The sequence below is a fragment of the Onychostoma macrolepis genome, chromosome 13, assembly GCF_012432095.1.
Source record: "Onychostoma macrolepis isolate SWU-2019 chromosome 13, ASM1243209v1, whole genome shotgun sequence".
NCBI classification, from domain to species: Eukaryota; Metazoa; Chordata; class Actinopteri; order Cypriniformes; family Cyprinidae; genus Onychostoma; species Onychostoma macrolepis.
The window spans coordinates 9,339,778-9,354,658 of record NC_081167.1 but is presented as its reverse complement, the minus strand read 5'-3'; the positions used below and the strand labels follow the sequence as shown (position 1 = coordinate 9,354,658).

The following is a 14,881-nucleotide window of genomic DNA, read 5'->3' as shown; positions in this document are numbered from 1 at the left end:
GATTATTTGCACAGCCCTATTTAGCATGTAAATAAAACAATTTAATTTAAAAAAAATTTACAAACATTTTAGTTTTGCACTCTTTGAAAATGTTCAGCTTTTTTAGAAATAAGACATTAATTTTATGAAATAAAAGGAATTTTAAAAAGATTAACATTTTTAAATACAAAATGCAATTAAAAGTATAAACCTTTTAAAAATTATCAGTAGAGTACAAAAATAAATATTTGATCATAGACTTGACAAATACAGTAAAAGTGCTAATTATTTCAACAGTTTTTGTATAATTAAATAGTGACAAATAGATCAGCATAACATTCGAAGGTTTGGAGTTGGCAAATTTTGTACAATATTTTTGAAAGTAGTATCTAATGTTCACCGAGGCTGCATTTATTTGATCAAAATATCGTAAAAACAGTAACATTTGAAAAAATTACAACTTAAAAATAGTAAATATTACAATTGAAATGTTATTTTATTTATTCCTGTGATTTTTTGTATCATTAAAAATGTCTTTACTGTCACTAGCTATGTTTCCATGTCACTGTCACTAGCTACGTATTTTTATGCATATGTTGGCATATCGCATTAAAAAAAAAAAAAAAAAAAAATGCTGGATGGAAACGCCAAGATGCGCAAAAATTCTAAATATTTAATTGTATAAATAATCGTCTTACACGACTGCGTTCCCAAACAGCGGGCATCCACCTCCGAAAGCAATGACAGTGTTTATTGCGTTTCGTCTGCTCGCTCTGAGGTGCAAGTAATTTATCATATATGAAAATTATTATATCAAGAGGCTTCTCCTACTTTTCTTAGTGATATTTAGTGCCAGTTTATCAGGAAATTATGATTTTGTTCTCTTTGACACGTTGGATGGAAACGTTGCTTTTTTCGCAAATGTTTTATGTGATATTCCAGTTTTACGCATAGGCCTAGTTAAATTTGAATCTTGGGATGGAAACATAGCTACTTTTGATAAATTTAATGCACCCTTGCTGCATAAAAGTATTAACCCATTTATAAAAAATTTTTTTTTTAAAAACTTACATGACCCCAACATTTGAACGTTAGTGTATTAGGGCTGTCAAAATGGCTGAAAAACTAAATTCGAATTTTGTACTTAAATATGATCAAAATTCAAATTATATTCAAATTTAAAAGGCATAATTTCAGTTAGGGGGAAAAAAGCTTTTAGCTTCTCTCCTGAGGCCGCAAGAGTGCGCATCGAGCAAAATATTACTAATCCACGGTTCTTCAAAGCATAAAATAACACTACTATCTTTGAAAAATGTGCATAATGTTTAAAATAATGTTTAACCTTATATAATTAAGTTGCTTAAACAATTAGAAACAAAACAGCATCATGTATACAAGTTTAATACAAAGCATGGAAAACCCATCACAAAGAGTAACGTTACTTTTTTTTTTACTTACAGTAATTTTAAATGGCTTTCTAAATATCCGACTCTCTTTTGCGAGACGCGAGTGCAATGGTGATAGATGTCCCTCTAGAAAATGCGATAAATATGCGTTCTGTGTGAACGGCTTGGTTCCAGTTTTGACATAAACAACATAATCTCCGCATTGATGTTCTCTTTTTCCGCAGTATTTTAAATGACCAACGTATCCAGTGGATTCAACTGGAAAGGCTAAAAAAAAAAAAAAAAGCATTAAAATGCAATGATACCTACCTACATCTTCATCGCATCTTGTGTGCCAGATAAGGCTGCCTGACGCACCCAAAAATTCGAATGTAATTTTTTGCATTCGAATGTGGATTTTTATTTTAAATTCGACGAATATTCGAAATTCAATTTTTTTTTTGACAGCCCTAGAGTGTATACATTTGGAATAAGTTTGTATTATTTAAATACCAGAATTAGCTTTTGACAAACCTGTACTGATCAACCTGTTAGTCAACCACTAGCAAATTAGCAACAAAAGAATTACATCTGAAGTGCTGCAGTGTTTCAAAAGACTAGGTTGAGAATTACAAAAAAAAGCTAAGCTATAAAAAAAGCAAGTATATAAGTATTAATATGTCTGCTCAGAAATATTACTATATGTAAAACACCACTTTATCTTACTGAGAGGCTCAGTTTCTAGGGCTGGGGGGGGATAAGAGTCCTCTTTTTGATAAACTGTCACATTGTAACTGTCTGTCCGCTGCACTGATCGACTGGTATCCGAGTGGACAGCCCCCGTGGTCCATAAACAGCGCAAGCTGCTGACGGTGCAGACTGGGGCAGTTCATTTAAAACAAAAGGCCTGTTGTCTCTGTACTGGCCCTACATTTGACTGCATGGAGGAGTTGCCCACTAGCCTGCTGTGGACAAGCCCTAGCCCATGTAAAACAACTGCACTGCTCCTCATTTGAAATGGATGACACCATAAAGCAGCAGTGTCGCATTCACCTGCCCCTCATCTGAGGCAGACCATAGGTCACAGCAATAGCTTCAATCACAAACCATGGCATCATGCTGCTTCAGAATCAACATCAATGACTACGTTTACATGGACATCAGTAATCTAATTATTTACCTTATTCTGAATAAGACAGTATTATGATTAAGGCGTTTATATGGGTTGCTTTTAGAATAATCCTTTCATGTTCCAGTTTTACATGTTATAGTACATAGATCGATTAATGGTATGCGTCATTACGTCACCACGCGATGCCATCCGACGTCCCCTCCAGAATTTCACATAAACAAAGTTCATCTTTGTGATGATGCCATATACAGTTTTGGGTGTTTCATTTTTTATTTTATGAAAGCTTCAAGTGCAGTTAATTATTTGTACGTGCAAACAGACGACGGCAGTGTTCAAGCTCTTTTATTTGCCGTCAAACGGTTGACCGCTGCCGTGTGTGTATCCTGTCGCAAAATGTGGTGAAAAGTCCTACACGACGGAAATAGTGTGATTAAGGTGTTTACATGTCTGTACTGCACCTCGATAATGCGACTAAAATAGGAATACTCCACGTGTCTTAATTCGATTTCTGTTTAGTTCGATTATGACTTTAGCCGGATTAAGGTCATCAAAAATCTCTGTTTACATGGTAGACTCTTAATCAGAGTATTGTCTTAATCGTATTAAAATCGGAGTATTGATGTCCATGTAAACGTAGTGAATGTTTACACCACATAAACTGTAAAAAAAAAAAAAAAAAAAAAAAATTGTTTTAATGGTAAAAGACTGTAAACATGCTACTCAAAACCTATTAACGGATAAGTTCCGTTAACATAGAAACAGTGAAAAACTGTAGCCCCTGTGGGACACTTCATGATTTTACAGTAAAATGGTTAAAAAAAAAAAAAAAAAACTGTAAATTGACATTACTTGAATTCCCTGTGTGATGCTTCTCATTTGAAGGTTTTTCATTTAAATAATTATGTTTCTCCTTAATTTTTTGTATAAGGGTTTTAGGTCACATCTTACATGGTTAAATTAATGCTTACTGCATTATTTTAGTTACCATGATGGTGTTTTACGTTTGCATAAATGACTTTGTGCAACTTCTATACATTAATATTTACCTCAGCTTGTGAAAAAGCTATTTGTGATTAACTTTGATTCATCATGTGGCTCTCTCATTAGTGTCTGTGTATTTTAGTGGTTTTAGGTTAGTATATTAATGTTGTACAAGTTGAACTGAAATATACATCTTTAACAGCAAATTTCAATTAGTAAAATCTAAGGGTGGCTCGATACCATTTTTTAAGAACCGATCGATTCCATACCAAAAATTCTGAGTATCTGCCGATACCGATATCAATCCGATACCTGGGCAGTTTTTTTTTTAATCAGTGTTGAATTTTTATACCTCAATGTGTGTTGACCTGATCATAACTTTTTTGTGTTACAATCTACTAAATATAGACAACTTTATTGTAAAGAAAAACAACAAATGAATGCATATATAATTGTAATCCATGACAAAAATAGTTTTACAAACTAGGTTAGTGGATAATTCAGTAGCAAAAGTTACTGAAAAGTTAGAGTTTTATCATCTTGACTATCGTAACCGAATGCGGCACGCAGTTGGAATGCTGAATGGAGGATGATAGACAGCCGCAGCAGAGAGAAGAGTTTACGTCAACTTGACTTAAAGGTGCCATAGAACGCATTGATACAATATTTTAAATTGTTAAAATATTGGCTTATTTGGAAGGGTCATGAATAATAATGATTGGCTGTGATCAATGATTGGCTGTTTCACAGAGCGGCTCAATGTTGAGCTCTCCTCTGATTGGCTGTTTCACAGTGCTGCTCATTTCAGTAGCTAACAGGAAGGAAACACAGGGAAAATATATATTTCAGTACTTTCTCTCGCAGTTATATCGTCGGGTAATTATACTGTATATAAAATGCGGGCATCAGGGAGCGGCTATTAATGTGCTGGGCACTGAAACTGCTTTCAAATGCACGATCGCTTTTTACTTTCACTTTCGAGATTCGCGATCACACAAACTCTGTTTATACTATGGAGCAGCAGTACTTACCACACATTTTACAAGATCAGATGCTTGTCAGTGGTGCTCAGGATCTGTACATCATTCACCATCATCCTCAGTCATCTCTCCTTACTCTGTTTATGTGGTAAGTGAAATCGTATGTACTGTAATGTAACAGGCTACAGCTAGCAAGGAGCTAACCATGTCCCTTTAGTGCCTCGCGTTATTTTATTAGAAAGCATTATTCACTTTTCGTACCTTTCTGAATACAAACACCAACCCATCCCTGCACTTCACATCCCCTGCACAGCCTGGAACATAACATTTATTTCCATGATCTGCCATTTTCGTTGTCCTCGCTTGTTTCTTCACAATACCTGCAGAACTTCTGATGGTTCGGCTGGCGGCTGGCCTAGAACATGGGCGGGTATACGTTATGCAAATGTTGGGGGCGTAACTATTATTGATCCCGACTGTTACGTCACAGTCGGTGTTATGTTCTGATTCGCCTATTTTTCAGTGGTCTTTTTTATTCACGAGATTTACATAAAGAGGAGGAAACAATGGTGTTTGAGGCTCATGGTATGTCATTTCCATGTACAGAACTCTTATTCAACTATGCCAAGGTAAATACAGTTTTCCATTCTATGGCACCTTTAAATATTCATCTGTACCTCACATTAAACTATGTAACGGCTTCAAAACACTTGAAATAGTGCACAAATACTTTATGGTGTTTTATAATGTGTTTGTGGCTTTTGTGGGGCTTAACACGAACACAATAGTATACGTACAATATCGGATTTGGATCGGTCTCGTCTGACCGATACCCTGTTCCGGCAGAAAATGCCAGTATCCGATAGTGATACCGATACTGAATATCGGATCGGTGCACCCCTAGTAAAATCGGTACAATGTTGCTACCGTATTATTTACAGTAAAGACCTGGCAACTGTTTTTTACTGTCAGTTTCATGTAGAGTTCACATTATGTAGAGTTCGGTCTGTCTGAGAAAAACAGCTCTGAAATGATGCAAATTAAAAAGACACCAAGTCAACAAAAATGATCAGGGATACGTTTACAGTAATCAATGTGTTTTGGCTTATAGAAATGTGCAAGTCTGCACTACGGCCATTCGAATATCATCTACTGCACATAAATCTCACTCTTCCTGTACTGTTAGAGAGATTGATCGTCAACATTGATCTTTTGTCTCCCTATTTTGGTTGATTTATGAGGTTGTGAACAGGAGAGTCCTTCCATGAGAGACATGCTGTTTGCAGTTCCTTTAGCCTGTGTGCTGAACAGTTGGAGCTGCTGCTACAAACCTCTCCGCTGAACCCATCCAGCCCCTCCTCCACCACTCTGAGCCTGTGTGTGTGTGGAGGAAGACCTGGCAACGAAAAGAGCTGAACAGTGGCAGCTTGGGAGAATGACTTCAGAGCAGGTTGATATCAGTGCAAGTCATCGCACACGCATACGGCAGAGTCATTTCAGGCTGTTTGGAACCTGCAGGGGGACAAGGCTCGCCTTTAGCTCTTACTAACACAGCTAAATGTAATAATGACATGAAGTGATTATCACATCACTATGGGAAAAGACGTTTCTGAAATACCTTTCAGCTCAAATCAGCATAAGCCCTGCAAAGGATGCATAGCATCTTCAGAGAGAGACCTTAGACAACATGAAAGAAACAAATCTGGAAATGAATAACCACAGCTGAGCACAGGAAATATAAACAGCTCCATGCTTATGGATTTCTTATGCACAATTGGGTGTGTGTGGTTTGTGTACATAAAATAAAACCACAAAGTCAGGTGGGACTGTGCCGGCATGCTCAAAACCCAGAGTGTGTGTGCATGTGTAAACTGACAGTAATGCTCTACAGCAGAGGCTCTCAACGGGTGGGTCGCAGATCTGTTCTGATAAGTTCTTGGGCAGAAGGAGATAAAAAACAATGCTAAATGCTAATAATAAAATATAATTGGGAATGCAAATAAATAACATTATTAAGTCTGAAATGGAGAAAATATAGTAGTCAACATTTGGAGTGGATCAAAACCTATCAAAGTTGTCCTAAAAACCAAAACAATACAAAACAAAAATCAAATTATAGGACGGCTTTGATGAACTTTTTTGATCCACTTCAAATGTTGACTTCTGTACTTCACAAACATTTTATTGTTGACATCAAAATCAAATTTCCATTTTTTTTTTTTTACACAAATTCATCTGTCACTTAGTAGAAGCCAAATTAGACAGATGTCGTTCTATCAAAAGGAGAGAAAAAAATCTGTCATTTGAAATGCTGCAAGTGAATTTAGGCATCAAAACATTATAAATGTACAGCATGAAAAATGCATTTTCAATTTAAGATTTGCTAGATATTACATGTAAAAATATGAATCTATTTGAGTTTTTTTAGACATTGTCAAATTAACAAATAAATAACATATGGTACTAATATATCTGTATTCGGCAAATGTAATCTAAATTTGCATGCTCATTCAGTTTATTTTTACAACTAAATATCTAACATCAGCCAATAAAAAGTAAATAAAAAAATAATAAAATAACAGATACGGTACATTTCTGTCATTTAGATGTCATATTAAAATTTAAGGGTTTGGGGTCTTCAAAAAACACTTAATATGATTATTTGGTGCGGTTATTTCTTATTATTAATGTTGCGGTGATTTTGAAAACAGTTGTGCTGCTTAATATTTTTAAGGAAACAGTGATAACTTATTTTCAGGTTTCTTTGTAGAACATATAGCTAAAAAAAAGCAGTATTTATTTGAAGAAATCTTTTGTAACATTATAAATGGCTTGCCACTTTTGATCAGTTTGCTTCTTTGCTAAATAAAAAGTTGATTTCTTAGAAAAGAAAAGAAAAGAAAAGAAAAAAAGAAAGTTTCTGACCCTTAACTGGTAGTGTAATCTGTGCATAATGGCGAAATGTACAGTTTGAGTGACATCTTCATTCTTCAAAACCATGATCAAAACTAGAAAGTACAAATATAAACTCTCAGGCTACATTTAATAAGGTTCAATTGCAATGTGAATAAACATTGTTACTGCCAAATACGGTTTCACCAAGGGTGCTGAAAGAATGAAACCACCAAAATTCAATTAAGCCAACAACAGTACAGTTACTCAGGGTAAAATCAACATCTAAGTTTATATTTCCTTCTATCAACACCTTCAGTTGGCTATTCTTTCCAAAAGACCTCATAGTGGAGGTTCATGACCCCACCACAATCATCCTAAAAACACAATGCATGTTCCAATAAAGATGTCATTAAGCTCAGATATCCGCAACTGCGTCATTACAAAATCAGACCAACTACAATCCTTTCAAACCATTTTTAAAGACTCCAGAGCCATTCTTACAGGTCTGCGAACACAGCACATGTATGTTCAAATCGATTTGCCATGGTAGCCTGGCAAGTGTGTTTCCATGGAAACAAGCCCATAGCCTATTCCATAGACGTGTGTCTATGGAAGCACTTGGTTTGAACAAGATTAAAATGGAAATGATATAACCCATGTCATGGACGTGAAACAGAAGCACATCTCCATGGACTAATCCAGGGGAAAAATCTTTATTTCAGTTACCCATGATGCCTCGCTCTGATCGCTGGAAATAGATTGAAGACTTAGAGCATTGACCAAGAAACCCTAGTGTGATCTTCGCATTCAAGATCAGTCAATAGTACTTTCATCCTCATCTGTAACATCACGTTTCAACCTGCACAAGATCCCTGTTCCACCCTGCTGGTCTGCTGCCTTCATCTGGTCAATCCCAACAATTTATCATCGATTCAATGCTAAAATCATCACGCATCAGCTTTGCTATATCATAAAACGATTACATCTTTGCTCCGATACATCCACTGTAAAACAGTAAATACTGATAATAATTCAACACAAAGAACTCAACAGAAAGAATGTATTTATCTATGCAAATGGATTTAAACTAAAGGTTCTAAACCGAGGTTTTCAAACCATTTTGGGTTCCACAAAGAACCTTCCAGTGAACAGTTCTTAAAGAATCTTTATCCACGACGAGGAACCTTTTGTTAAAAGGTTCTTCTTCATGGCACCATAGATGCCAATAATAAAAAATAAAAAAAACATTCTTAAGAGTGTATGTTGTTACATGCAAATTACTAAAAACAGTTTCTACAGAAATCATTTTGCTCCACTCATGTAGATCCAAAAAATAAAATAAATATCTATATTTCATATCTCAAATAAGTTACCTAACATCAGTTTTAAAGATGTACGCAAGCTGTGCATGTTCACCTCCCAATCCTCTATCTTTCCTGCCAGAGCGACTTCGACTGGTCAATTCCAGCACTTGACTATTGATCCAAAGCTAAAAATAACTGCAACCATCATGCAACACCATTTCATCAAGTCATCACCACGTCAACCTCCAATGCACAACAATCAAAAGCATGACTTCATCACAGGTCATGCTGCAAGCACGCGGGAAAATACCATTTCTACATAAATCTGTTCACTCATGTCTATCCCAAAAATCCTGACCAGCTGCTTCTATATTTCATATTCATTTAAAACATGTTATCAGCTATCAGTTTTAAACACATCTGCTCTGATCCACATCATGAATCAAGCACGATGGGTATGTTCACCTCCCAATCCACTAGATTTTCTGCCAGAGTGACTTCATCTGGCCAGCTGCAAAGACATGTTCTGCTGCATGCAAATACAGATTCTACATCAATCACGTCTACTGAAAAAACTTCACTTTTAAAAGTACCCTCTACTAGTACTTTCACATCCATTTAGAAGTCAGTTAGACCACCAAACATCAGTGTTGTGAACTTGTGTATTTGTGATGCACATCATGAAGCAAGCATGTTCACTTTACTATTGATCCAAAGCTAAAAATAGCTGCAACCATCATGCAACACTATTTCTTCAAGTCATCGAAACGTTAACAACCAATGCTGATCGTGCATGCAACTGCAAATACAGATTCTACAGCAATCAGATCTCACAACGTGTCTATTGAAAATACTACAGTACTCATGGTCAACCTCTGCTAGACCTTTCACTTCTATCTAGAAGTCAGACCACCAAACCTCTGTGATGCATCATGAATCAAGCATGTCCAGTCTGTAGTGCATCTTACCAGAGTGATCAGCTGGTCCTCCGCCGTTGGCGAAGAGGGCAGAGTACAGGTGAGGGTATGTCTTCTCCAGGGCCACACAGAGCTCCAGGAAATGGTCGCTCTGCTTGTTCATGAGCATCTTCAGGAGCTGGTCCACTTTCTCGGCGCTGGAAGAGCAGTTCTGGTCCAGCTCGAAGGCTTCCTGCTCGCTGAGGCTTCCCGATTTACTCAGCAGCTCTATCAGCCGGTCTGCATCCGTGATGGACTCCAGCAAGTTCTGGTGGTACTGGTGTAGTAACTCTTTGTGCTTGGGCTCCATTGCAGTTCCTCCAGTTCCCTGGCTAACTAACGTTAGCTAGCTCCGCGCTATCGCCGTAGACCCGATTCCCCCACACAAACCCGATGAATGCAGCAGCAACTTCTTTCTGTCCGCTCACTTGTAGGATTTGAGCCAAGGCGCCATGAGATGTGATGGCTTAATGAAGCTGGTTTTCATTACAAACTGCAGAAAGGCACAGAAGCCATGTTTGTTGCCTGAGGCTGTTGACTGCACTAAACAGCGAGACATTTCTCCAGATCACTTACGCGAGGCAACTTCGTCCATTTTTCCCTGCGCTTCCGAGAAGAGCATGTTCGTCTGCGTTTATAGTTTCTTTTTAGCCATTTATGTAGCGCTGTGCGGACTCAAGTGTGAGCAAAAGTAGCGCAACTCTTCTGGCGTTCCCTACTCAAACTGTACGCTCCGCCATGTCTCGGTATCTCAGCAGCTGCTGCCTGCTGTCAATCAACTTCCCGTATAATGTCCATATACGGTAAAGTGGGCGGGGCATTTGCCTGAGACACACCTGGTTTCCTCCAATGGGCGTGCACTACTGTTTAAAAATTCGGGCAAAAAAGGCTGCGCGGTTATGAGGATGATGCATCATGACATAACAAGTGCAAGGGGACTTTACGCTGGAACATGTGCTGTGCACCGCAGACTGTTGATTTTCAGTAAATGTGACTGTGCTAGTTTGTGATTTTATTATAGTGTAACAATATAGTCTAGACATTTAAATAAATAAATACATTTAAAACTGGAACATGGTGGCTGCTGGTTTATAAAAAGGTTATCAAGTGGTCTCAAAGCAGGATGAACTGATCACTGTACAGTCTAAAAAAAATGGTGCTATATAGCACTAAAAGTGGTTCTTTGGCTCGTAATCATTGGGGAACTTAAGTGGTTTTTCAGCGGTTCTTCACTGGTTCTTTGGCATGACTGAGGGGCTATATAGCACCGCTACCATATACGGAACCTGTTAAGCTCCTGTATGGTTCTTCAGCGGTTCGTCAGTGGTTCTTTGGGGTGATTAAGGTGCTATATAGCACCACTGCCGTACAAAGAACCTGTTAAGCCCCTTTAAAGGTTCTTTACGAGCCAAAGAACCACTGTTGGTGCTGTTTAGCACAATTTTTGTTGAAGAAATACAATGCAATATGGCACCTCTTATGGTTCTACATAGCACCATTTGACAAAGGTGCTGTATAGCACATTTAAAGACATGGTGATATATAGCACCAAAAGTGGTTCCCCTATGATTACGAGCCAAGAACCACTTTTAGTGCTATAATAGTACCGTAAAATGTAGTCCTTGTTAAAAAAATAAATAAATAAAAAAAATAGAGGACAAAAGTTAACTGTTGTATGATAGAATAATTAGTAAATAATGTGATCTTTCTTATGTAGCCTACATATGTTATCTGTAATTTCTGGACAGTCTTTTCTATTAAAATGACATAGGCTAGTTAAACAAGTTTTACCAAATAGAAAAGGATACCATTGTTACACAAAGGCTACATATAATTCATTCCTATGATAACAAGAACTATGTGTAATTACAAGCAGTTCCACAAAAATGGCACACAAATTAGAAGTATTGTTCTGTTTTACAAAAGTATGTAAATAAGGAAAAAGAAGGGAAGGAAAAAAATCCTACACAGTATTTTTGTCTTATTTTGCAGTATATATATTAATATATTATAAAAAAATCTTAAATTGAGATGCATTCATCTGCAAAATGGCATAATATATTAAGACTTGTTTTACAAAAAGATATACAGATTATTATCACATTTGTCTTATTTTGTATAAAAATCTTAAATTGAGATGCATTCGTCTAAGAAGCAAAATGACATAACATATTAAGTCTTGTTCTATTATAAAAAGTTTTAGAAAGAAGTTAAAGTTTATGCTTAAAACAAGAAAAAAATCTGTCAGTGAAAAAAAAAAAAAGGGAAAACAAGATTTTTTTCTTCTCAAGTGAATCTATCCCAGGATTTTTGGGACAGACATGATTGAACGGATTTATGTAGAAATGGTATTTGCTCAAGTGAACGTATCTTCATTTAGCAATTTTTAGATATTTGTAATAGAAAACAAGACAAAAATAAGAAGAAAGAACATCATTTGTTCAGCTGTGGAATAATATACATTTTCTGATATTCATATCACAAGAACAAATTCCAAACTCCATGATTTGATTTATTCTGGATTTCATGTGGAAAATGATTTTGGTGATTTATCCTGCTCAGTCACTGTTTATTTAATTTCATCTATATGAGTGCATTACATTTCTGATTTATGGCTTTGTAGACCATCCATCCTTGAAGCTCAAAGTTCACATTATCGTGCTGAAAGCCAGTAAGAATGGGAGCTCAAAGAGTGTTTACACATCTCCATTACATGATTTACATCATTAGCTGTACAGCTCAGACCGATTTATAGATGAAGAACTACAGGTTACATGGAGTTCACAGGCTATAAGAGGCCAGTCGGGGTTTTTACATGGTAACGAAAAGCAGATTAGTAAGTATCCAGTCAATTATCAGTTACCTCAAACATACAAAGAAAGATAAACACGGGATTAAACCAGATTGAGTCATTTTATTGGACTACCAGAGTAGATAACAAGTGGTGCAAAGGATGCCTGTCAGACACATGCAAACACGGTGAACTAATGAACTATCAGTTCTCACAGCAACTGATTGTATGTATGTTATGCAAGGCCTAACAGAGTGAGCAGAAACATTTGGAGAAATCTGCTATCTTTTCAATGCAGCTGACAGATGGAAAGAAGCACATGTCAGCAAAGCAGGGTTGGTTACTCCCATCTGACAAACCTTGTGACACTGCAAATTGGTTGCTCTAAAATTGAAGCTATTTTACACTGCGCTCCCACGTGAAGCATAAATGGGTGCTGTCAAGGCACTAACGCCTCTGCGTTCAACTTGATGCTTAGATAGAATTAACAACCGCCAATTAGAGAACACATGTGTCTGGATACACTTCACCAAAAATCAAGATATAGATACAGAACATTAGCTCTCTGTCTGCATTTTGTGGAACTCATAGAGACACAAAATACTCGTTTGTTGTGATTGATGATTAAATTACTATGATAGAGTTATTTATCTAGTTAATTCCATAAAGACTTGTGAACAATTTCTGTAAAGAGAATAGCATGCAGAGGTAAAAAAAAATTTAAAGAGTCTTTAAAAAATATGATTATTATCTATGAACAGAGGTTTGGTTTGTACTTTATCTAGAGGTTAGATATAAGTTGATTGCTCTCAGTGGAACCTCATTTTCTGGATAGTATTTGTAAGCCCCGTATAATCAAGACTGAAGTTTTTAATTTTGAATGGATTTCCATTTCATTTATGACCTAAATGCTGAAAGACGATTACTTCTGAAAAAATAAATAAATAAAAGAAATTTATGCAATCAATTTTCAGAGAAAAAAAAAACGGTTAAAAGGTAGCTAAAATAAATCACACGATTTTCTGTTTATTTATTTATTTTGAAATAATACCATAATAGACTGACATTTATCAAATGTATTTTTTTTTTGCAGTTTGTCATTGTATTTAAAATGCACAGGGCAATTCTGCCCTCTACTGGTGTAAATAAGAATATCATGAATTTAAATCCTGAGTCATGTGTGAGGACTCACGTTCATAATAGTTATATTCACATATTTAATTATTTATATACATCCATCCAAGATATTTGCTTTCATACCTTTACATTTATGAACATATAGGCCTATGGTGACTATACATTACAGAATAAGAGTCCCGCTGCTATCTCTCCGCTAAAATCTTCCTGGGAATGATTTAAAAACGTCCCCGCCATTATTTAAAACCTGACGGTCACATTGTGTTCTCGATGAACTTGTCTAACTAAATAATGCTCATGTAACTTGCCGTCCTCAGCAGTTTGGCCTCGGTATGAAGAAATAACCAGGCTGTTGGATGGCATTATATTTGAGCTGATCCGGGAGCAGTGACACTTCTGCACTGCGGGAAGCTTCACATGATGGATGTACCCCATGATTCAGACACAGTGAGCTGAGAACCTCCTTAGCTATTAAAATCTTTTTTAAACATGGCTAATTACAAGTGACATAAATACTTAGACAAGACATTCTGTTTTACTGACTGCTTGTTTTTTCAGTAATATTTTTATGAAATTATTTCAGCATCGAGCAAATTGTAAATTAAAATACATATTATAAATCGCATATTACTCTAGTTTAATCATAAAAAAATATATATTATATTTATAATAAAAAAATATATATATATATATAACTATTTATTTATTATTATTTTTTCTAGTTATGACAAGGTCTCAAATATATATATATATATATATTTTCTTTACCAGATTAAACTAGAGTAATATGCGATTTATAATATGAATCGCATATTACTCTAGTTTAATCTGGTAAAAAAAAAAAAAATATATATATATATATATATATATTTGAGAATATAACAAAACAATAAATTAATAATAATAATTATATATATATATATATATGAGACCTTGTCAAAGCTAGAAAAATATTAACATTTTATATTAAATTTAAATTAAATTGATCCATCTATAAGAAAACTTTAAATATCTAATACAAATTATTTTATATTAACCTGTATATGCATCAAGAGGCATTTTTATATTGCTTAAAATATTTTAGACCTTATTATTATTGGCATAACTACAAATAATTGTTCATTAATTAAAACTGTATATTACATTTGAATTAAATTTGACATTATTTTAAATGTTTTTATAAAAGTATTTTATAAAACTAATTTTAATTACTAATAATTGAATTTTTCATCATGTCATTTAATGGTTTGATCCAGATGTCTAATTATGATTATGATTATTATTTTTGCCTATGTGAACTGACTTTAGATATGAAGTCTCCTATCTTTATTCTGTAGATTG

The 14,881-nt window shown here is 35.4% G+C and overlaps 1 protein-coding gene across 4 annotated transcripts in view; it reads right to left on the bottom strand.

Annotated features, from left to right (window-relative positions):
- Window positions 1–10,533, bottom strand: part of dlg5a (discs, large homolog 5a (Drosophila)) — a 69,521-nt gene extending 58,988 nt beyond the window's left edge. For 2 of the 4 annotated variants that reach the window (XM_058795608.1, XM_058795610.1), the window contains exon 1: window positions 9,625–10,533. In XM_058795608.1, the coding sequence (XP_058651591.1) occupies window positions 9,625–9,922 (298 nt within the window). In that variant the 5' untranslated portion in view covers window positions 9,923–10,533. The remainder of the gene's footprint in view (window positions 1–9,624) is intronic. The other 2 variants (XM_058795609.1, XM_058795611.1) reach the window with 2 other exon arrangements.
- Window positions 10,534–14,881: the final 4,348 nt, after the last annotated feature.